This window comes from Tursiops truncatus, chromosome 6 (genome assembly GCF_011762595.2).
Source record: "Tursiops truncatus isolate mTurTru1 chromosome 6, mTurTru1.mat.Y, whole genome shotgun sequence".
NCBI classification, from domain to species: domain Eukaryota; kingdom Metazoa; phylum Chordata; class Mammalia; order Artiodactyla; family Delphinidae; genus Tursiops; species Tursiops truncatus.
In genome coordinates, this window is record NC_047039.1 from 103547278 (window position 1) to 103572017 (window position 24740).

The 24740-nt window shown below is 34.8% G+C and overlaps 1 protein-coding gene across 21 annotated transcripts in view; it reads left to right on the forward strand.

The window, feature by feature from the left end:
- Positions 1 to 24740, forward strand: part of RABGAP1 (RAB GTPase activating protein 1) — a 174202-nt gene that overhangs the window by 58980 nt on the left and 90482 nt on the right. For all 21 annotated transcript variants that reach the window (XM_073806569.1, XM_073806558.1, XM_073806572.1 and 18 more), the window contains 7 exons: positions 1013 to 1123; positions 1509 to 1575; positions 2261 to 2363; positions 2993 to 3162; positions 13809 to 13983; positions 17678 to 17771; positions 21666 to 21816. In XM_073806569.1, coding sequence (XP_073662670.1) covers positions 1013 to 1123; positions 1509 to 1575; positions 2261 to 2363; positions 2993 to 3162; positions 13809 to 13983; positions 17678 to 17771; positions 21666 to 21816 — 871 coding nt within the window. The remainder of the gene's footprint in view (positions 1 to 1012; positions 1124 to 1508; positions 1576 to 2260; positions 2364 to 2992; positions 3163 to 13808; positions 13984 to 17677; positions 17772 to 21665; positions 21817 to 24740) is intronic.

The following is a 24740-nucleotide window of genomic DNA, read 5'->3' on the forward strand; positions in this document are numbered from 1 at the left end:
GTTTGGTATGCAGAAGTTTTTCTTGCATGTTGGTCATTTTTAGACTCTTATGCTAAGATTCTTTGATTTTCTAATCTCAGCGTTATCACATGTTCTTGAATTGGTTACTGGTGTAGTAGTGCAGATGGGATTCAAACTAATTTTATTTCTTCAGAGCCAATTTTTAGTTTGAGTAGGTACTCAGAGCTCTCATGTAGCCTTTTATATTATCTTATAATGGTTCTATTGTTATTATCTTAAAGTTGTACAGTAATAAGGCACAGTTTAGATTTGCTGTATATTGGCTGATTGCTGTAGCAGATTTGTAAGCCTTTGAGAACAAAGGAGCTAGAGAAATGGTGGGTGGGAGACCAGGGGATTATTTTGGTAAACTGTCATTTAGAGAATATTTTCAACTGTTTTCTTAAGGTGATGTTTAACTGCATCATTAATGTTATTTTTATAGTTATTACACATGCTTACAGTAAAGTTATTGCTGCTTAAGGGAAGAATTAGGCAACAGCTTACTGTTGACTATATCTTCCTCATTTCTTGTTTTTTGAAAGCACCTTGTTTTGAAATTCAAAGGATCTATATAATTATCTTTTCTTCATTATATATTTAAACAAATAAGGCATGAATAATTTATTTGTAAAAAACAGTGACTAAATAGAAAGTGAAAAAAACTAACATTTTTTGAGTGCCTTGGAGCTTTATAAATATCTAATTTAATTTTCACAGCAACAAAAAAGAAAAAACTAAAGCCACGTTTTAGGGGTCATAAGAGTGGTTTTGTAGCTTTTATAAATGGTTTCTATAATGGTTTAGTGGATTACATACAGTAATGATGATATTTTCATATCAAGAGGCAGATGATGATTTTTAAATATCTGTTATGATTTGAATACCAGGCATAGAAAAGAATTAAATGTGATTCTTTTCAGTGCCTGATTTTCAAATCATAACAAAAATTGTTCTGGTGTATGTTACGAGAAAGTGCTTTGCAAAATTAATGAAACATGTTGTTCTACAGTGCAGTTCCTAAAGATAAAGACAGACAATGCTTTAAACTACGCCAAGGAATTGATAAAAAGATTGTCATCTATGTGCAACAAACAACTAATAAGGAACTTGCCATTGAAAGGTAAACATTTTTAGTAAGTTTGGCTTAAATATAAATTTTAGTTTTTGTCAGTCTAGTGGAGCAGTCATATACTGTATTCAAAAATGTATTTGCAAAATATTTTGTTCCCTGAGGAATTCTTTTGTTCATTAAAGTGAATACTTCATTCATTTTGAATTATCTCTCATAAATCTTCAGCTAATATGTTGATCTCAACTGTGTGATAACACAAGGCAAACATAAAATTTGTTTATCTCAAAGAAATAAAGATGATTTTGGTAATGCTATTTTATTGATAATTTTAATATGTCCTTTTTTCTATCAAGAAGAATTTTTTTAAAGCGATCTAATTTAAACATCTTTCTGTAGTCTCTTTTCCAAATTTATATCAGTTCTTTTTTTGCAGGTGTTTTGGTCTTCTTCTTAGCCCAGGAAAAGATGTACGAAATAGTGACATGCACTTGTTAGATTTGGTAAGGATTGCTTTTTTTTTTTTAAGTTTATACACTATTTCCTCTATAAAGGTTGTTTCACCAAATCTCAGGTTAAAGCACATTTATGAAGCAATAAACAAAGATAAGGGAATTTCCTTATTTCCTACTTGCTGTTTACTAGTCTGACCTTAGAGCTACTTAGTCTGTCTCAGTTTCTTCATCGTGTAATAGTGAATAATTCTTGTTTATCATGTAGGTTAGACGTGGGAATCAAAGGAGACATTTTGTGAGAGTTATTTGCAAACTATCATGAGCTTTATAAAAGTAGGTGGTGTTCATATTGTTGCTATTATGTGAAAACCTTTGTTTTCATAACTAAATTTATGTAGTAATTACTTACTTGACAGAAGAATTCAACATAGGTTTAGGTAGTAAATTTCCCTAGTGTCTGTACGGTTTGATATGATTTGCAAGCATTTGCTTTATGTATAACTTTTCAGGAGCAGTTGCATAAATAATCGGCACATCTTTAATTTTAACTGTAATCATTTGTATATACTTCTAACTTTTATATGTATATGATCCTGTTTCATATTCTTATATTTTTGTAACCTCTTTTTTTTTAAAGGCAGCAGAATGGCGGGTTAGATGTTTTGTGTGTGTGGTTTTTTTTTTTTTTTTTTTTTTTTTTTTGCATTAATGTTGTTTTTACTCTTTTCTTTAGGAATCTATGGGCAAAAGTTCAGATGGAAAATCCTATGTTATTACTGGGAGCTGGAATCCAAAATCCCCACATTTTCAGATTGTAAATGAAGAAACTCCTAAAGGTGATGCAGATTGCTGACATCATGAACAGAAATTTTAGTCCCAAGGAGATACCCAAATCTTAGCACTACTTATTTGATAAATACTTAGTGTTTACCTACTTCTGATGAAACAAAGGAATTTGAATAGTTTTTTGAGTTTACTGTTAAATTTGACCACTAAACAAAGTATTTTTTCCTCCCTCTCCTTTCTTCATTTTTTCCTTTTCCTGCTTCCTTTTCTATTTATGTACTTTTAAAAAATAAATAATTTTTTTTATTTACAGGCTTCTAAATATTTATTTTATTTTTTATTTACATTTATATTTAATTTAATTTATTTACAGGCTTCTAAATATTACTTGTTTTTGTGGAGAGATAATATATGCACATATAGTTAAAAATTCAAAGGTATCTAGGGAAAAGCAAAAGTTTACCACAGTTCCCAGTGTCCCACCCTAAAGAGCACCACTGTGACCAGTTTCTTGTGTAGCTTTTCAGGTATGCTATGCATAAACAACCTTTTTCAAGATGTTTCATACTCTTCCTGAATGTCATTTAAAGTTTGTAATAGAAGTAATTACTTTTACATTAATCATATGAGCAAATATATTTCCATTTAAAAAATTTGCTTCTGCCTTCTCTCTCCCTAGATAAAGTGCTGTTTATGACGACAGCTGTTGATTTAGTAATAACAGAAGTGCAGGAGCCTGTTCGCTTTCTCCTAGAGACAAAAGTCCGAGTTTGCTCACCTAATGAAAGATTATTCTGGCCCTTCAGCAAACGTAGTACTACTGAAAATTTCTTTTTGAAACTAAAACAGGTACTGTACTTTTCTATAAATATAGATGGGGAAATAAGAGAAATTACTTCTGAGGCTGATACATCATTAATCCAAGCTGTCAATTAGATCTTTAAATAGTTAATGTGTATTTTAAATATAGTAAGAGGAAAATTGTTTTATTTTTACCCACCTGTTTATCATTTTTGTTGCTCTTCACTTCTTCCTGAAGAACCAAGTTTCCATCTAGTCTCACTTGCCTTTAACCTGAAGACCTTCTTTTAGGATTTCTTTTAGTGGAGATCTGTTAGAGACATAACTCTCAGATTTCTTTATCTGAAAATCTTTATTTCACTTTTATTCCAGTAGGATATTTTCACTGGGTATAGGGTTCGGGATTGACAGTTTTTTTACTTTCAGCACTTAAAGATGTCATCCCACAGTCTTGTGGTTCTCATTTTTTTTTTTTTAAAGTAAGTATTTTCTTTTTTTTTTTTTTTTAATCTGGTTGCACTGGGTCTTAGTTGCATCAGGCTGGCTCCTTAGTTGTGGCATGCAGGCTCCTTAGTTGTGGCATGTGAACTCTTAGTTGGGGCATGCATGTGGGATCTAGTTTCCTGACCATGGATCGAACCCTGGCCCCCTGCATTGGGAGCGTGGAGTCTTATCCACTGTACCACCAGGGAAGTCCCTCTCATTGTTTTTGGTGAGAAGTCAGCATGCATTTATATTATTGTTCCTCTCTTTGTAATGGGTCATTTTCTCTGGCTGCTTTTTTTTTTTTTTGCTGTACGCGGGCCCTCTCACTGTTGTGGCCTCTCCCGTTGCGGAGCACAGGCTCCAGACACGCAGGCTCAGCGGCCATGGCTCATGGGCCCAGCCACTCCGCGGCATGTGGGATCTTCCCAGACCGGGGCACGAACCCGTGTCCCCTGCATCGGCAGGCGGACTCTCAACCACTGTGCCGCCAGGGAAGCCCTATTATTTTTTATCTTTAGTTTTTAGACTTTTATCTATGATGTGCTTAGGTGTGATTTTTCTTTCTGTTTGTCTTGAGATTAGCTGGGCTTCATGAATTTTTAAATTTATGGGTTTGGTTTTTTTTTTTTTTTTTTTTTTTTTTTACCATTTTTGGGGAAATTCTGACCCATTATTTCTTCCAACTTTTTTCCCTGCTCCATCTCTCTTCTCTCTCCTTAAGGGATTCCAGTCATACATATTTTTGACCTTTTGATACTATCCCACAGATCTCTGGGGCTCTATTTATTTTTCCAAATATTTTTTGATTTTTTCTTCAGATAGGATACTTTCTGTTGACCTATCTTAAAGTTCGCTTGACTCTTTCATCATCTCCAATCTGTTGTTAACCCCATTCAATGAGTTTTTTAAAAATTTCAGATCTTGTTTTTTTTTTTCTGGAATGTCCATTTGGTTCTTTTTTAAATAATTTCTGTTTCTTGTGAGATTGCCTCTTTGATCTTTATTTTAAGCAGATCTTCTTTTATATTCTTGAGCATAATTGTAATATAGCTACTTTAAAAATCTTGGGCTGCTAAATCTAATGTCTAGTGAGCCACTTTTTCATGTTTCTTTGTCTAGTAATTTGGGATTATATATTAGACACTTTAAGTGCTAGACTGCAGAGACTGTGTTATGGTCTTCTGAGTACTGAGTGTTTTAAAAAATATATATCAGTTAATTTGGTCAAACTCTATACTCTTTCTTTCCTGTGGCGGGCAGCAGATAAAATTTCTGTTCCCTTCTTTTAGCTTTTTTTTTTTTGGCCCCGGTTGCCCCTCTACTTATTGTTCCTTTCTTTGCCTTCCTTTGTATCAAAACTCCTTGAAAGTAATCAAGTTCGTAGTGACCTAAGTTGCTAAATCCAGTGGTCAGTCTGAGTCTTTGTCTTAGTGACGTGTCAGGAGCATTTGATATAGATGATTAACTCCCTCCTTGTTAAATACCCCTCTTTCACTTAACCTTCTGGACATCTCAAATTTACCATGTCCGAAAAGGTGTCATTATCTCATCCCTCACCCCTAAAATGCTCTACCTACCTGTCCTTACCACCTCAGTTTATGGGCATCTTCTTCTAGTAGTTGCTTAGGCCAAGAATTTGACTCTTATTTTTCACACCCCATATCCAGTCTGTCAAGAAATTCTGTTTTCTTTTAAAACATATCTAGAAGCTGACTACTTCTTACCACCTAGATTACATTAACTTCATCTGAATCATTGTTTTCACCTGGATTATTGGAGTAGCCTTTTCACTCATCTCCCTATTTCTATTTTTGTCACCTTTTGATATATTCTCAGTATAGCAGCCTAACATCAAATCACGTCATCTTTCTGCCAAAATTTTCCAATCCTGTTTTACTCCATAAAATCCTAAGTCCTTCTAATAGGTTGTAAGACTCTATGTGATCTGCTGCCTATTACGTTATAAACGAATTCCTCTCTTTTACTTCTTACTTGCTTCCTCTGCTCTAATCATGCTCTTAGGGCCTTTGCTATCAACTGTTCCTTCTACCTAAAATTCTCTTCCCCTGGATCCCACTTGCTGTTATTCACCTCCTTCAAGTCCTCATCTTCTTCAGGTCCTTGCTTAGATTTACTTCTTAGCAACTCATGACCACCCCCATTTAACACTGCAGTTTGCCTGATTATCCACTGGTGCTGCTGATTCCCTCCCCATTGATATATTTTAAATTTTTTTACAGGGGTGTTAGTTTCCAACATACTGCAAAATATACTTCTTTTTATTTTGATTATTACCTATTTTTCATATAAGAAACCTCTACTAAGGCAGAGGACTTCTAATCTGACTTGTTCACTGGTTTATCCCAAGCATCTAGAACATAATAGTTCTTAATAAATATTTATGAATTAATTTTATTTCATGTAACTCTGAAATTCCATTATACAAGATTATAGGGTTGTATGTGGATTTACTTGAATATACTTTTCTGTAGCAATAAATATTTTAGTTCTAGTGTGTCCAAGTTAGCCCTTTTGGTTATAGTTAGAAAAAGGTAGCAAGCAGAACAGGAATAGAGATTTCTTTTCAGTGTTATCTTAAGAGACAAAGCAAATCTGGGTTTCCTTAGCATTGTTCTCCCAGTTCTTCACTATGAAAGGAGCAAAGGATTAGCGTAGGATTATCATCTAGAACTTGGCTTTTGAGTCAGAGTCCATGGATCTTGCCATTGACTAGTTTTATGACTTTGAGCAAGTTCCTTCAACTCTCTCAGCGTCAGTTTACTCAGCTGTGAAATGGCAGTGACAGAATCTTCCTCATAGTGTTATTGTGACATTAAGTGAAAAACTGTACAACGTACTTGGAATAGTTCCTAGCACATAGTATGTTCTTCATGCATTTTAGCTATTATTATTGAGAGGGACATCAGTGGGACAGCAAAAACACTTAAGTCATGAAATCAGAACAGCATCGATTATTTAGTAGATTAGCCCCAGGGGAAGAATGCTTCAGAAAGAAAACCAATTTACAAGCATTATTTTACAAGTTTAGGGAATGGGTGGAAATGATTCTTAATAGTTTCTAGAGTAAGAGTTAGCAAACAAATTAATTGTATAATATTTTTTAGTATAAATTTTTATGTAAAAAATATTCTCTTTAATTAGAATTCTGTTTCTTTAATCTTATCTCAGTGAACATAAGTAAGATTACCCTCATCTTGCTTTTCCCTTGAGGTCTTAACGTTATACAGCCATGATTCAAAGATTGCATGCGTTTACAAGAGTATTTCTTCTGTGGGTGATTTAGAATAATGTATCTAATTAGGCTAACAAATGACTTGTCAGGGTAGGCTAGCCAAAAACAGATGTATGCCTGAGACATAGCCTGATAGACTATTCTAGACTCTCTGTTAAAGTTACAAGCTAAACATAGGCTGAGTTGTCAGTATTTTCTTTGCAAAAAGCTGAAGTTTATATGTGGAAGCTGGGAGGAGGGCAGGGAATTCCTGACAATAATTTCTCATTTTTCTCCTTATTTGTATGTCTTGGGGTGGGTCTGAGGGGTAGTCAGGGGGAAAGGAGAGAGGCAGTATGAAGAATTTGAACAGTTTTTTTTTTTTGTCTTAGTGCACTGTTAATTCTCATCCCTTGTAACATAATAAACTAAGTTTATTTATTTCCTCCTTTACGTTCATGGCTTTAAAAATTAATAGCAGTTACCACTAACTGAGGCCCTCCTGTGGCAATCACTCGACCAGCTACTTTCACTTTTCCTGTCTTATGTAATTTTCATAGTGATCCAGTGAGGATAGTGTTTACATTTTATAGATCCAAAGATGTAAAATAGATTTTACGGGATATCATGTGAGCAAGATTCATACCTAAGCCTTCTAAGAGTCTCAGCCAGGATTCTTCCCAAAGAAACATCCTTCTTTTGTCTTTATTTCTGTAAGAGTATTTTTGGGATTTACTTAAGTCAAATAAAGCATAACTTAAAATTTTAACCTCTTTGCAGTTCTCATTAGACAGAAAAGGAAACACTGCTACAGGCCAAATTTTTAAAATATTCAATATATAGTTTCTGTTTATTGCTGTACGTATGGGAAAACAGTTATAGAAATGTTATTAAAAATACATATTTAAAAATTGATTCTTTTTCCTTTCACTAAAATTATCTGGTGACTCAGTAACTCCTTTTTAGCCTGGAAGCCTTCCCAACTGTGGGGATTCCTATATTAAGATGGCACCATATTAGAGAAACTTTTAAAATTAGTGGGGAATGAAAGAGGAGGAAATGGTCTAAAGACTAGATTTTCCAACAGTAACATAAGGTGAATAAAAGACCAACTAATCATTCTTAAATTCTTAAAATTATAGAATTTTCATTGCTAAAGACAATGTAGGGGTTTTAAAATGTTTTATTTTATTTTATAAATAAAATTTTATAAATGAAGAAGCTGATGTCTGAAAGACTAAGTGATGTGGCCAGTGTCATATAGACAAGTAATGTGTATAACCATCCGTACTGGAAACCCGAGCTTCTATCTCTTTGTAAACCCGAGCTTCTATCTCTTTGTGTATTTGCTGTGTGTGTGTGTGTGTGTGTGTGTGTGTGTGTGTGTGTGTGTGTGTGTGTGTGTGTGTGTGTGTGTGTGTGTGTACGTACATATAGGCACATTTACATGTATGCAGTATACCAGTGTACCTCTCAAGATAGAAAATGCTTTCTGTACCAGAGCTCTTCAACTGCTAAATCAGGAGGCACAGGTTCAGCTATTGCTGGGAAGTATGATCACTTGGTTAAGATGGTGACTACTGGATTTCTCCTTTGTAAAAGTAGATTTTTCTTTCTGCATTTAGCAAATCATCTTTGAGGTGGTACTTTGGCAACTTCCAAATATCCTGTTCCTCAGCACCTTTCTAACTAATGGTTTTAGCATTCATTGATGATCCCTGCCTGAATCAGTTGAGTTCATTCACATATTTTTAATAGTAATGAAACATTACAGGGTTTTTTTCTTTTCTTATACATGTATATGTTTATTAATATTGAATATTTAAATAATAATAATAAATATAAGTTATTTGCTTTATCCTACTTTATCAAAGAGTTAAAAAAATATCAGTATTGTAGGAAACACCCTTAATAAGTGATGTTTATTTTATTGCTTCTGGTAAATTTATAACAAAATTTTGTAAACTTGTAAAATGTCTGTTGAGAAAAGGTACTATTATATGGGCTTGCAAAACGTAAATTTCAGTTGTTTAAAATTCCAGTGAGGACAAACTTATATTTTAATTTAATACAGTTAACTGATGAGGATAATTAAGCATCAGTTAATAAACTTGCACCATTTCTAAAATATACAAAATGTCACATTGCAATTTATGTACAACTTATGTTATACACGTTTCTTTCAATTGGAAATAAAACCCATATTTTAAAATCAATATATACTTTAAAAATGTAAGCATCTAAATGGAAAAGCTTCCAAAATATTTAGTGTATTCAACCTTTTCCATAGATGCTTAAACAAATTTGGGGGAGAAAGAGCTATTAATATAACTGCAATACCTGTGTATTTTTTCACGTTTCTCATTCTGTGTATGTAAAAAATACAGGTATATAATATGAAATTATTTGTATAGTTTTAAATTCCCATTAATTTCCCATTCATTCAAAAAATCAGTATTGCAATTAATATTAAAACTGTTGAGTGAAGTTTAAGATTTTGTGGAAGGGGTAAGGCAGGAATAAAGACGCAGACCTCCTAGAGAACGGACTTGAGGTTATGGGGAGGGGGAAGGGTGAGCTGTGACGGGGCGAGAGAGAGTCATGGACATATACACACTAACAAACGTAGTAAGGTAGATAGCTAGTGGGAAGCAGCCGCATGGCACAGGGATATTGGCTCGGTGCTCTGTGACAGCCTGGAGGGGTGGGATAGGGAGGGTGGGAGGGAGGGAGACGCAAGAGGGAAGAGATATGGGAACATATGTATATGTATAACTGATTCACTTTGTTATAAAGCAGAAACTAACACACCATTGGAAAGTAATTATACCCCAATAAAGATGTTAAAAAAAAAAAAAAAAAAGATTTTGTGGAACCTCTTTTTGTCCTTTGAACGTGTTCTAATAAGATTATATTCAATAAAATCAGTACTGTTCAAAAGTTAGCTAGAATATTTTCTTTTCGTTGTAGTTCTGTTACCATTTGACATATAGTTAGATTTATTTTCATATTTTTGATTTGGGGGCTTGGGGTATTTTCCTTTTTGGTTTAATTTATTTTTTGAATATTTAAAATACTTATATGCTACAAAAGTCAAAATTACATAAAAATGTATACTCTTAGGTCTTGGTTTCATTCATACCTCCCTTTCCCCAACCCTATAGGTAACCATTATTATTGGTTTCTAGGTTATCTTTCCAGTGTTTCTTTTTGTGAAAATAATAAAATACTTCTATATATTTTTTAACTCCCTTTTAAACAAAAACTAGCATACTATATATATTTTTCTGCACCTTTTTTATCTTAATATATCCTGGTGATCATTCCATATAAGTTTATAGAGACCTTCCTCATTCTTATTAATGACTGCCTACTACTGTGTTTGGATAAATCATGCTTCTTTCAACTAGTCCTTTATTGATTAATAGTTGGATTTTTTCCCAAGCATTTGCTATTCCAAGTAATGTTGCAGTATAGCACTTTGTGCATGTATTTTTTTGATTTTATGAAAGTGCATCTTAGAGTAGATACCTATTGGTGGAATTACTGGCACATGAGGTAATTTTGCATATGTAATTTTGTTATATTTGCCATGTTCCCCTCTATAAAGGTTGTAATCATAGAGATTAGCAGGTATGAGAGTACCTGTTTCTCCAGAGGCTTATCAGCGTGCATTGTCAAACATAAGGATCTGATGGTAGTTTTAATTTATCCTCTGATGAATGAAAACAAGCATTTTGTTTTTTCATATGTGTAGGGGTGATTTTTCTTTCCTCTTCTGTGAATTGTCTCTTCATATTTTTTGCTCTTTGGTTTTGGCCGTTTCCTCTTAATTTTTAGAAGTTCTTTATGAAATCAAAGAGAGTAACCCTTTGAGATATAATTTGCAAATATTTCTCCTGGTTTGTCACTTGTCCTGTGACCTAAATTATGATGAGTCTTTGGGCTTCTTTTGCCACACAATTTCTTTCTTATATACTTGAATTTATCAAGTTTTTCCTTTAAAGCTTCTGGATTTGGGGTCATAATTAGAAATGCTTTCGCTACTCTCAAGTAATAAAGGAATTTATACATTTTCTAGTATTACTTACATGGTTTCATTTGACTACTTTTATTTATATCTCTAATTTATTAGTATCTTATTCTGTTATATAGTGTAAGGTATGGATCTGATTTAATGTTTTTTTCAAATGGCCATCCACTTGTCCCAATACCATTCATTGAAAAGTCTAACTTTTCCCGCAGTGATTTGAGATGTCACCTTTATCATATTATCAGATTTTCATATGTATTTAGAACTCTTTTGGTTTTTATATTCTTTTTGATTGATCTTTACATTACTTATTCACTGATACCACACTGTTTTAATTACATAGACATTATGTTTTTATATTTGGTAGGGCTAACTTTCCTCCTCAGCTGTTCTTCTTTTTCTGGATTTTGCTAAATATTCTTGATTGTTTATTTTTCATATAAACTTTAGATTCAACCTTTGTAGCTCTGGAAGAAAATTATTGGTATTTTTATTGGGGAGAATTGAAATCTTTGTGATATTAATATAGAGTCATCTTTTCCAAGAACATGTGATATCTTTCCACTTATTCATGTCTACTTTTTTTTTTTTTTGGTCTTTTAAGAGTGCTTTTTAAAAGGTTTTTATTATAGAAAATTCAAATGTACACAGAAATAAAAAGAATAATATAATGGACCCCATGTACTATTACCCAGCTTCAACAATGAGCAACATTTTTAACAGCTGGAGTTCCTGACTTACAGGCAGGGTCCACTTCTTGACTCCATATTTATCTGACTTCAAAAGGGCAGTAGTGCTCTGGTGACTGTCACTCAAAGAGGAGTTTCTAGGTGAAGTGCAATGGTTATTACATTCATATAGTTTCTGGGAAAAAATTTTAAAGGTAAAGAGTTATGTTGATCTTTGAAATGTTTCAGATAGCAATTAACTAATGTTTTAGAGAGTAATTTAAAACAAAACAAAAGTAAATCCTGTTCCCTATCAAAGCATATTTGAAATTAAAAATCATAATTACAAATTCAGAATGAACATATGTCAAAGGTTTAATTTAATTCATTAGGTAGTGAGGGAACCAGTAAGATGGTAAAACTGGTTCTAAGTATTTGAGAAACTTGAGTTTATATAGTCCTTTCTTTAAAAAAAGAAAGAATGTTAGAACAAGATTGCTGGGTTAGAAACAAAACTGGTTAATGTCCTATAGGGTAACCTTTGGGTTATCTTTTCTATTAGATGGAAATCATTTGCATAGCTATTGGACACAAACCTACAGATTAATACGTAACTTCACAGAGTCTGGGTCCTTTAATTAATAATAAGTAATTCAGTCATTTATTCACCTAGAAAATTAAATAATTCTTTGGTGGACATGTTAAAGCCAGCACATCTGGGTCTGTGCGTCAAATCTGGCCTGACACTTGCTTTTATAAAATGCTTTTGAAACACAGCCACACTCACTGACTATGGCTGCTTTTGCACCATGAGGGCAGAGTTGAGTAGTTCCAGCAGAGACTACTGGCCCACATAGCCTAGAATACTTACTTTTTGGCCCTTTACAGAAAAGTTTGCCAATTACTATATTAAACAGTGTTTCAGGATGATATTGAAAGGACATGTTGCCACTACCTAAGCCTTCCAGGATTGCAGTAGTTTTTCTTAAGAACCCAAATGAACATTAGGATGACAGAATCTGGTCTCTGCCTGGTATTTCTGTACCTAATGAACCTCTTATTGCTCCCCCTCTTCTGTATTTTTACTTTATGCATGTATATCTTTCTCTTTGGTGTTGCTACCTTTCTATTCTAGTTGTCTCTGTATCTTTTCCTGTAGTTCTGTCTTGTCCTCCTGCTCTTCTGTATTTCACTTTTTTCCTCCTCCTTAAACTGACTCTAATATGGAATGTTAATATATTTAAATATTGTACTGGTAAAGTATTATATTCCCTACTCTTAATTTTTTATTTTAAGCCCTTTAAAAAAATTTTTTTTTAGCTTATTTATTTATTTTTGGCTGCATTGGGTCTTCATTGCTGTGCACGGGCTTTCTCTAGTTATGGCGAGCAGGGGCTACTCTTCGTTGTGATGCGTGGGCTTCTCATTGCGGTGGTTTCTCTTGTTGTGGAGCATGGGCTCTAGGCACTCGGGCTTCTGTAGTTGTGGCACGCGGGCTCAGTAGTTGTGGCTCGCAGACTCTAGAGCAGAGGCTCAGTAGTTGTGGCGCACGGGCTTAGTTGCTCTGCGGCATGTGGGATCTTCCCGGACCTCGGCTCGAACCCGTGTCCCCTGCATTGGCAGGTGGATTCTTAACCACTGTGCCACCAGGGAAGTCCCTTAATTTTTAACTTAGGTCAATTTAAACTGTTATGTGCTTATCTTAAGATAAACCCAGAATATAAAACAATTTGAGCTATCAAAGATTTTATTTGTTCTATTAATCTCTTTTCTGTCACTTACATCTCCTCCCACCACCAGTTGTAGCTTTCAGTTGAAGAAAAGTTCCCTATTCTGTTATAATTAAGCGAAAGGATTTGTGGGTGAGGGGCATGGAGATAAGACTTTCTTAGTCCTAAACTTTATGTTTTAGAATATTTCTAAAACATTTTTTTCATGTATAGTTTTATGTAGGAAACCTTGAACAAAACAAAGTAACTGGGAAGCTACAGAACAGTTAACTTTTTAGTTCACACTTACTAAATATTGGTAGTTGGATGTTTGATGATGCAGTCTGAATACAATAAATAAAATTGCAGAACTAGAGTCCCGCTCAGTAAATATCCTATTTTCCTTTTCCTAAGTCTAAACATATGTTTTTCTATTTAGAAAAGGTTACATTTTGTTTAGATATTTAAAGTAATACCTTTCTATTCTCATATCCTGTATGAAATCAGAAGTAGTGCTCAATTAAAATGTTTTATCCCTTGATAAATAATGTTTTTTCATCTTCAAGATAAAGCAAAAGGAGAGAAAGAACAATACTGACACTTTATATGAAGTTGTATGCTTGGAAAGTGAATCAGAGAGAGAGAGGAGGAAAACTACAGCCAGTCCCTCAATTCGTCTGCCACAGTCTGGATCTCAGAGTTCAATGATTCCTTCTCCTCCAGAAGACGATGAAGAGGAAGGTAAATTGTAGGGAGAGCTTAATTTCTGTTTTGGGGTGGCGGACCATACAGACCTTTACAATTTTATCAGGGAATTGATAAAGTGACATAGTATTTTGAATTCTTTTAAGAGGACTGTGGGAGATTAAAAAGTGATTAACATAGGGCTTTCTTTAAGGTAATTGTAACCAAGTTAGAAAAAAATGAGATTTATAATTAGTCCTTTTTAAAATAATCAGTCTGTGCAAGCTTAGTGTATTAATATAGCACATTTTAGAGCAAATCTGACACAGCTTCCACCTCAATAAATGTTCCCATCTCAACTGATTTATACATTATTGGATTTTCACACTGATAAGTATTAGGAATCAACCAGTTCTTTTTTTTTCCTCTTTTTTTCTTATGGTTATATCTGTAAACTGTTCTATCAGTCTGTGTTAAAAGATACTGTATAAAAGTGAGAAATGAAGGGAAGGAGCACAGGAAAAGTGAAAGTTTGGGAAGCATTTTCCAGTTTATAATTTTGTACCAGAGCTTTATTTTTAAGGGCAAAAGCAAGCTGATTATGAGAGGTCATATGAGGCATGCATCTATGTGAGCTTCACAAGAAGTGTTCTAGAAAATTCATAGACGAGAATTCATTTCTCATTGTGGAGTATGTGGTGGAGCACCATGAATAGTTTTTTAGCTGGAACTTTTAAAGTGAAAGGAGAATTCAGGGATAAAGGGGCTGATTTGGGCACTTCTGGCTAAGAAATTACATTAACAAAAGCATGGAGGTGGCAGGAATGTCTGATTGGGTTAAAAGTAATACATATCCATGACTATATGTCCTTTTTTCAAGTTTAGAGCAAGCTCTTACTTTCCACTTTCTGTTGTTCCCTGTAACTTCTGCTTTTTCTGTGACTAATCAGCTTAGGATCATTTATTAGCAATTTTGATGGCCACCAGTTACTAGATACTTAATATGTGGTAGACAGGTACTTTGTTTATAAAGTAAAGTAATACTTTGTTTATGTAGTCCTCACAAATATCCTGAAAAATAGGACTTATTTTGAATATACTTATTTTGAGCATAAGGCAATAGAATCTCAGAAAAGTGAATTTGCCCAGGGTCACAAAAGCCAGAAATTGGCAAGGAGGATTTTAATCCAGGTCTGTGAGTTAATAGTCTGAGCTCTATTCTGTCACCATCTCTGGGCATTTAGTTCACATAAAGCATTTTGAAGTGCAAAGAAAGCACATATGTTGTTTTTGCGAAGTCAGAGATACAATTTATAGTCTTCCTGCAGAGGCGATTTAAGTCATGTTTTAAGGCTGGGAAAGGTGAAATTGTTCCCACTGCTTGAGATTGTCTACTGTATAACTGGTTCTGGAGACTTTCAGTTTCCCTTCTAGGTCAACACTGCTTAAGATGCAGAGCAAATAAAAGTTTATAGAACTTTCCTCCCCTTAAACTCAGCAATTAAAAAACAACACCAAAAATTGAGAAAGGCACTCTATTTATTATGAAACCAGAGACTGTTCAAATCTCCATACTATAGATGTTAAAGGATATCTACCAGTTACAAAGAAATTTGGGCCCAACTAATAGATAACATCAGGATTGAGATGTAGTTCTAATCTCTAGCAGGCATGGATTTTTAATATAATTGAGGGGGTTCAGAAGGCCTGTACTGACAGCTCTTAACTGGGGAGAGGTAAGGACTAACAGCAGTCAGCAGTCCATGGGAGAATCAGGGAACACTAGAACACAAGCTCTGTAAAGGAAGAGAGTGTGTCCTTTTCTGCCCCACATTATTTCCCTGGTGTGTAACCCAATTCCTGGTATATAATAGATGCTCAGTAAATATTGGCAGGATGAGTAACCCTCCTGGGGTCCATTTCCATAGTGAAAAGTTAATGACAGGAGAACTGGGACTGAAGAAGACTTCAGCCATGCCATCTGGTAATTCTCTCTAACCGAGTATACAGACAAGGGAAACTGGTCCTGTTGTGATGTTTGCTCCATGGAAAGAAATGGCTGTAATCCTCTAAAGAGGCTCCTTATCCATAGGACATTTGTGCTCACAGGGCTGGAAGCCAGCAGTTATAAATGAGAGGTGTTCAGAAAACATTCTGAACACATCCAGACAGTAAAAGAGAATTTTGTAAGATAGGTCTTCCTAATCTCTTTAAAGGAATTATCTCTTGTAAATTTTAGTACATTTTTTAGTAGCTGTCGTCCCCCAAAGACGTTGTGTTATATTGACATTTTTAATGAGTAGTTACTTGAGGTATTTAGAAAGTAGGGCCAATTCTGGCAAAATAATGAAGCAGGGGAAGTTTGTCTTAGTGCACTGGAGCCTTTCTCTTTTCCTTATCTATCTGCAGAGGTCTCACTTATATTCAGTCTGTCCTCTTCCGTAACTCACTATGAAAACTGCTGATAATGTTCAAGGCATTATAATGTAAATAAGTTTAATAATAAGTATCCTGGATTTCTGAGCCTTTAAAATCAGTGCTCTCAGATATGCCATCTCTAAACGGATGCCAATTCATGATGTAATCATCAGAGGTGTAAAGATCAAAACTTTTTAAGGCAGGTTAAACCAAAAAATCTAGATACAGCATTGATTGAGGACACATGGAAACAAGTACTGTTGTACCCAACTAGTGCAAATATCAATTGGTAAAACCATTTTGGAAGGCAGTTTGTCAGTAAGTTTCAAAATCCTTAAAAGCATGCATTTTTTAACCCAGGGAGTTCTCTTCTGGGCATATACCCAATAAAAGCAATGAGATATGTTCATCCTGATATTATTTGTAGTAAAAAGTTGAAAACTCACCAAGTGTCCAACAAAAGATGATTATTAAGTAAGTCTTAGTTCATATTTTCCCTCCAATTTCATTACACTTTTCAATTTGTCTCAGATGCCTTTATCATTGCCACTTTTTTCACTGTCTTTATGTCTTATAATCTTTCACTTCATATTCACATTTACATTTCCTAATTACTTGAACTAAGTTTGAAATGATTCATTTTGGTCCTTTTTAAAATATTTTTGTGCTTTCTATTATAAATTATGTCATTGTAGAAAATTTAGAAAGTCATAAAAACATAAAGGAGGAAAAAGAATCATAACTCCATCACTCAGTGTTAATGTCTTGGTATAGTTCATTCCAGACTATTTTCTGTTTTTTAACATAGATTATAATGAAGATTTAGCTCTTATGTTTATTTTTTGTGGTATTTTGCCAGATCATTTTGTAAACAAGTGTCAACACAAATTTACATTGTAAACATGTATCATAATTTATTCTGACATTCTCTGCTTTCTTATTTTTGTAGCTTATGCTTAGGTGGTTTGTAATTTTAACTGTTATACATAAGACTGCGATATATTTTCATGTATAAAGCTGTTTGCTTTGGAATAGGTGAGAGAACATACTCATATTTTGAGTCCTATCATTTTGTAATTATATGGCTCTTTTCTGCAGTTGACATAATATAGACCTATATGAAAAGCAAAAGAGAATTAAAGAGATTACAACAACATTCCACCTGGGACCATTTTTATTTTCCTCGTACTTATAACTGTACACTGAAAGAGAGAAATTATGATACTTTGTTCCCAGTGAAATCTTTCAAATTTGACTGTTATGTTTCCAGGTCATTCTTCTGGCTAGCATAGCCACCTCTGTTATCCTTTTTTGTGTGTTTTGTTTATTAAAGATAACGATGAACCTCTCTTGAGTGGATCTGGTGATGTATCCAAAGAATGTGCAGAGAAAATTCTTGAAACATGGGGAGAACTGCTGTCTAAATGGTAAGTTGTAATAGAATAGTTCTCCTTTTCACCTATAATTCTTATTTTATGGGTATGGAATTTTACCTAACATTATTGAATTTTGGAGCCAATAATAAAAACCTAAGTATGAGGTTCATCTGTTTTTAGAGGTTTATAAGGGTAGTAGTGAAGATCTGAGATCAACTTTCAAAATATCAGAAACCTAATAAATTCACATTGTTGCAGAAAATATTTATTCAAACATGGAAAACATGGGGAGAATAAACAAGAAAAGAAGTCATTTGTATTAAAGTGGTTAGGAACCACTGACTGGTTAAGATAATACACAGTTGTTAAGACTATAAACAATAATCAGGTTTAGAAGATGCTCACACAGTGCATAGAGCCATGGTAAGAGACTCTAGGTGGGATTTTTCCTTATCTGTGTTATATGCCTCAACTGACAGAGCAGCATGTTATAAACATGGTATATATTAATTGCTCTACCAATTACTTTTCCTACTAACACTTGTAAAATTCAGGAATTTCTCATCAGCTCAAAAGATGGTTTGACAACAAAATTAAACACTATCCTCTAGGCTGTCTAAAGAGAGTACACTACCTTCAGGTATTTATTAATGGTATCAGAGACAATCTGGTAAATCAAGTTGGTGAGACATTTATGTAGTTTCCTTTCCCCATTGAGTAGGATGCCTGTATATGCTGAAAAGAGCTGAACTTGAAAGTGATCTGAGTAGTTTTCTATTTCTGACTTTCTGGTTATTAGGGTTGTCCGTTAGCTCCCCATGGACCTGTTATTTTGGAGTCTGATTTTTCTCGGAAGTTTTAACTGTTGAAACCTTCACTCTATTCTTAGTAAAACTGTCTCAGCATTAAAAAAAAACTTCATGCCCTTAAGGGATGGGACTACAAATGGGCATCATCTGCTTCTAGCACTCTCACAGTGCTTTACACTTCTGGTAAAACACTCTCCACATTGGGAAATGTCAAATGTGTACAGGAGGAGAATGCAAACCAAAGGATGGTTTGTCTTTACACAAGTGGTTTTAATAAATGAACTCTGCAAAAGCCCCCCAGGGGAATAGTTTTCATTTATTTTTGATATTCCTTTAGCAGTCAGGAGACAAACCTGCTGATGCTCTCATCACAATATATTTTCAGTTCAGTGATTTTGGAGTGTTTGGACTGCTGCTGGCAGGAATTTCATCTGTATAAAAAGGTTTCTGCGCTAAAATAGAAATGTAATTGAGTCTTGACATGGTTATATAATAGCGTATTTAAAATCATTTATATGTAGCATCTAAGTTTTATAAAATGAACTCACCAGCATTTTATACAGTTGCTTGGAGTTTGTTTTATCAAGCTTTGTTTATTCATTTTGTTATTCATTTGATTAAATGATATCCTTATCTTACTCCTTCAAATATATTAACTAAGTTTCCATCTGTCTCAACTGTCTTTCAGGGTGTTTAAAACTGTTTTTGCTGGTTTCAGTCATGTCTTTAGAAATAATAATACAGTTTCTCTTCTTCAATTCATTTTGTCATTATTTTTTTTCATCATTATTATATGTGTTCTGTAATAGGAACCATCCACAGTATCATGGAGTTTTAGAGCCTGGTAGACCTGGCTTCAAATCCTACCTCTCCTATTTCTAAGCTGTATGATGTTGGGCAGGTCACTTAACTCTTTTGAGTCTGTTTCTTCATTTACAAAATACAAGTCTGTAGAACCACCACTCAGGATTATTCTAGATTAAAAATAATAGACGTTGTAATGGTAGTAATCATAGTAAGAAGTAATAGATTTATCACGTATCTGGTGCTGTGCTAAGTTATGTGCTCTATTTCAACTATAACAACCTTATAAAATAGTATCCATTTTTATAGATGAGGAAATGGCTTAGAGATTAAGTCAGCAATTCTAGTTAGTAAACAGCACCCAGAATTTTTAACACAGTCAAGTCTGGTCCCAAAGCTGGTTTATTTAACTCTACATTAGATTTTAGTGGCAGTAATTAAAATAAATATACCTTTGTGCTCTAATTCTCCAAGTTCCTTTTGATATGAATTCAATAAGAGAACTAATGTCAGTAATAAAATAGTATGCTGAGTTAGCTAGTTATTATTATAAGTGACATAAAATTATTCTGAAAATAATTTTATCAATATAAATCAAGCTAGGGTTATCAAATAATCCTGGGGGTTAGGTTTATTTTTTTTGTAAAGAGCCAAGTATAAATGTTTTAGGCTTTGTGGTCAATAGTCTCTATTGCAACTACTCAACTCTGCTGTTGCAGTGTGAAAGCAGCCATAGACAGCACGTAAAGAAATAAAAATGGCTGTTTCAATAAGAGTTGATTTACAGAAACGCATGGTGAGCCAGATTTGTCCCACAGGCCAAAGTGTACCAATCCTTGAATTAGGTAATAGGACTACTTTTGTCCTTTCTGCTCCCACCTGTTCAACTTTCATATAGTTTTTTTTTCTAAGCAAAGCCAAAACTATACTGAACTATCTATAGCTCTTATATTAGGGTGCTAGCATCACAGAATTAACCGTTTTTAAATGTACTGTGCATTATTGTGCTAGTATTCTGGGAGAATTTTGAGAAAAGTCTCAGACCTTTTTGTATTTTGATAGTGGTCATTTTGTACCAGTAACTTCTGTTTAAATCTGATAGTCACAAGAATTCCTCTGTGTCAGGATCCTGCTTTATGTGTCAGTAATGGTGGCTTTCAAATCACAAAGCAGCTATTATGTAACATATAGTGCATTCATTAGTCTTAGAGTTTGAGGCTACCTCAGTCTTGTAATCAACTTCCCTGAACTTCTTTCTGCATCTGTAGAACTGGAGATACTACCACATACCTCAGATGATGGTTGTAAGCAGCAAATAAAATTATGTGCAAAAGCACTTTGTAAACTAATACCAACATTTCAAGATTTTTTTTTATAATTTAATGCTGTGTTTCCTTTATTTATTGTTTGTTTATTTATTTGGTTACACCGCGTCTTAGTTGCGGCTCTCAGGCTCCTTAGTTGTGGCATGTGAACTCTTAGTTGCGGCATGCATGTGGGATCTAGTTCCCTGACTAGCGATCGAACCTTGGCCCCCTGCCTTGGGAGCTCAGAGTCTTAACCACTGCGCCAACTGAGAAGTCCCTCAAGATGTTTTATCCCCCCCCCCCCGCCAAAAAGTATTTTAGGGAATTCCCTGGCGGTCTAGTGGTTAGGACTCTGTGCTTCCACTGCAGTGGGGGCATGGGTTTGATCCCTGGTCTTGGAGCTGAGATCCCACATGCTACACAGCACGACCCCGCAAAAAAGTTGTTTTATTTCCCCCATTTTGTAGATGAGATAAATGAAGCTCAAAGACTTTAATGACTTGTTTTGATGTTAAAATAGTACAGTAGAAACTTTCTTATCCACCATAGTTATTCAAAAAAGTTACTGGAAGTAAGGTGTCATAAAAACTGCTGAAATCATATATCTTTATATTTATTCTCACTTGGAACAAATATATATTTAAATGTAAAAATACACAGTTTGCTTATCAATTTTGATGCAGCGTCGAGCTCTTATCTTTGGCTATGTGTCAAATGATTGGAATTTTGCTTTGTTTTTCTTATACAAACTACAACCATAAAGCTGTGGTTTCCAGTTTTGCTTTTTATCAAAAAAAAGTAGAGTAATAATTTAAAGATACTTTAAGAAGCAGTCTGACTTCAGAATTCTTTCCTCCACTCAATCTTTTACAGTTACATTGGCCACATCTAGTTCAATGACTTTTTTTAAAAATATATTACCTTTATTAAGTCTTTGTATATCATTTAGTTTAGCTTTCATAAAAATAACACTCTTTTAGAGAAGCTGTCTTTTATGCACTTATGGATTATGGCTTTATTTTTAGGCATCTTAACTTGAGTGTGAGGCCAAAGCAGTTGTCATCCTTAGTAAGAAGCGGTGTTCCTGAAGCTCTTCGAGGAGAAGTCTGGCAGCTGCTAGCAGGTTGTCACAACAATGACCACCTGGTAGAAAAGTACCGAATTCTCATCACAAAGGTAAGGGGATGATAATTCAGCTTCAGCATTAGTCCTTTTAGAAATTTATTATAAAAAGATCATTGTGGCTATTTGATTTCTAAGAATTTTATATAATTCGTTTATCTGATGTAAGAGTAGAACTTTCATACTTCTGTCCCAGAGATATTTCTAGTGTTGGCACAAAGGAGAAGGCATAGGTTTTCTTCCTTCCTTTTCACCTCAGAGGCAAAAGATGGCCTCTACCCTTTGTGTATGAATCTCTTTTGACTATAATTTCATTCTTAGGTCAGTTGTGCTGTGCCATGTGTAAAAACTTTCGTTTGTTTATGTATTTATTTATTTATTTTGCGGTACACGGGCGTCTCACTGTTGTGGCCTCTCCCGCTGTGGAGCACAGGCTCCGGACACGCAGGCTCAGCGGCCATGGCTCACAGGCCCAGCCGCTCCGCGGCATGTGGGATCTTCCTGGACTGGGGCATGAACCCGCGTCCCCTGCATCGGCAGGCGGACTCTCAACCACTGCACCACCAGGGAAGCCCTCCTTTCTTTATTTTATTTATTTATTTATATTTTTGCGGTACGCGGGCCTCTCACGTTGCGGAGCACAGGCTCCAGACGCGCAGGCCCAGCGACCATGGCTCACAGGCCCAGCCGCTCTGCGGCATGTGGGATCTTCCCAGACTGGGGCACGAACACGTGTCCCCTGCATCGGCAGGCGGACTCTCAACCACTGCGCCACCAGGGAAGCCCCCTTTGTTTATTTTAATCCTTTTCACACTTCAAAGAAATGTGCTCTTTGTAGATAAGGCCTAGTCCTAGTTTTTACAATTGGAAGAACATGGTTCTTTTATCGTAAACCATATTCCCTTTTAGTTCATTCCTCTAAAGTGAAGAATTCTATTTTTTATAGTATCCCCTTCTCAAGTTCATGAATTGCTCAAGGTTTTGCAAGTGAAGCAACGAAATTTTTCCTTGTACAAGTATACAAGAATTTAAACTAATTTTTTGCAAGGTCAGGCTGTGCTTTGTGCCTTTTGTAGGACCCATGGTACTGGTTATAAGTTTTGTTTTTGTTTTCTAAAATTCTTCAAGTTTTTATCTTTAGGAAGCAGTTTCTCCAATGATATGCAAATCCCAAACCTGAATTATGAATGAATTTCTCAGAACCCCCAGTAATATATGAAAAATTTTCAATGTGACATAAGGTGGGACTTCTTTTAAAAATATATTAAAACGTTATGAGGTGAATAGTATCTCTATAAAACTATAATTAAAAAAAAAAACCTTATAGGTAAGGACAACATTTGAACATGAAATCAGATCTTTCCTCAGCATAAATATGACTTTTTTTTAATACCTTTATTAGAGTATAATTGCTTTACAATGGTGTGTTAGTTTCTGCTTTATAACAAAGTGAATCAGCTGTACATATACATATATCCCCATATCTCCTCCCTCTTGCATCTCCCTCCCACCCTCCCTATCCCATCCTCTAAGTGGAGAAAAATGACTTTTATTTGCTCAAAATATTAGTGTTTCTATTCATCATCTTGTTTCCAGACAGATGTATTTTCCTTCAGGAACTAATATTCTGTTTCCCTTCATTATGTTGATGTTATTGTTTAACCAGCTATATTGAGTGCCTATTACAACCACAGTGCTGGAGCTAGGAGGTCAAACACAAAAGCAATTAACATAAATCATGTGATAGTCTGGAAAAGCACAGTGGGAACCATCAAAAGGAGTGATTAATTCAGCCTGGGGGAATAGGAGAGTCTTTATCAGGAATATGATGTTTAAGATGGGTTCCAGAAAAGACCTCCCCAGGCCTGGAAGAATGGCAGAGCGTTGTACTCATAGTACCATTGGAGACATGGAAGAACAAGGTTATGCAACATGTATGGCTAGCAAAAGTACACTTAGTTGATTTTTTTCTTTTATTGGTAAATCCTATTTTGGATATGTAATTATAACATTTTGAAATCCTTTGAAATGTTTGGCCAAAAATTATTTCTTAAATATTTTTGGTGTGGCTACTCATAGAGATAATTTAAAGACATGAAGTATTTGGGCTTCCCTGGTGGCGCAGTGGTTGGGAGTCCGCCTGCCGATGCAGGGGATGCGGGTTTGTGCCCCGGTCCGGGAAGATCCCACATGCCGCGGAGCGGCTGGGCCCGTGAGCCATGGCCACTGAGCCTGCGCATCCAGAGCCTGTGCTCTGTAGCAGGAGAGACCACAACAGTGAGAGGCCTGTGTACTGCAAAAAAAAAAAAGAAGACATGAAGTACTCTATTTTTCTGGTTCCATGAAAATGGTGATATCTGTTTCTCGAATAGGAACCTGGTAGTTGTTATTATAATTGACATTTTAAAAATTTGCTCTGAATTTTTTTGAGGGGAGAAACTACTTTAAATTTTTTTAAATTTATTTTTACAGCAAGCTGTAATTTACATAGGCTAAAATACACAACTTTAAAGTGTACGGCTCCATTACATGTGAATACACTGCTCTGATCATTACCAAAAGGAAGAATATATCCATCACCCCAAAAAGTTATTATTGTCCCTTTCTATTCATAACCACTCCTACACCACCCCTGAAAAACCAGTACAGTAAGTCCCCTACATACGAACCTTCAAGTTGCGAACTTTCAAAGATGCAAACACGTTTGCATGTCCAGTCATGTAAGTTAGTTCACGTATCTGGCGTACATTGTCACGTGGTGCATCATGTACAAGTGGTTGTGCTTTTGTGTTCTTTACTGTACAGTACTGTATAGAGTACAGTAGTACAGAATCTATATTTCAAGCCCAGGATGTCCAGAAGCCAGCATGAAAGCAGTGGTGATGTAGCTGATACTACTGTACTTTTCAAGGTACTGTACTATAAGGTTTAAAATGTTTTCTTTATTTTTTGTTTTTATTTGTTTTTTTATGTATTGT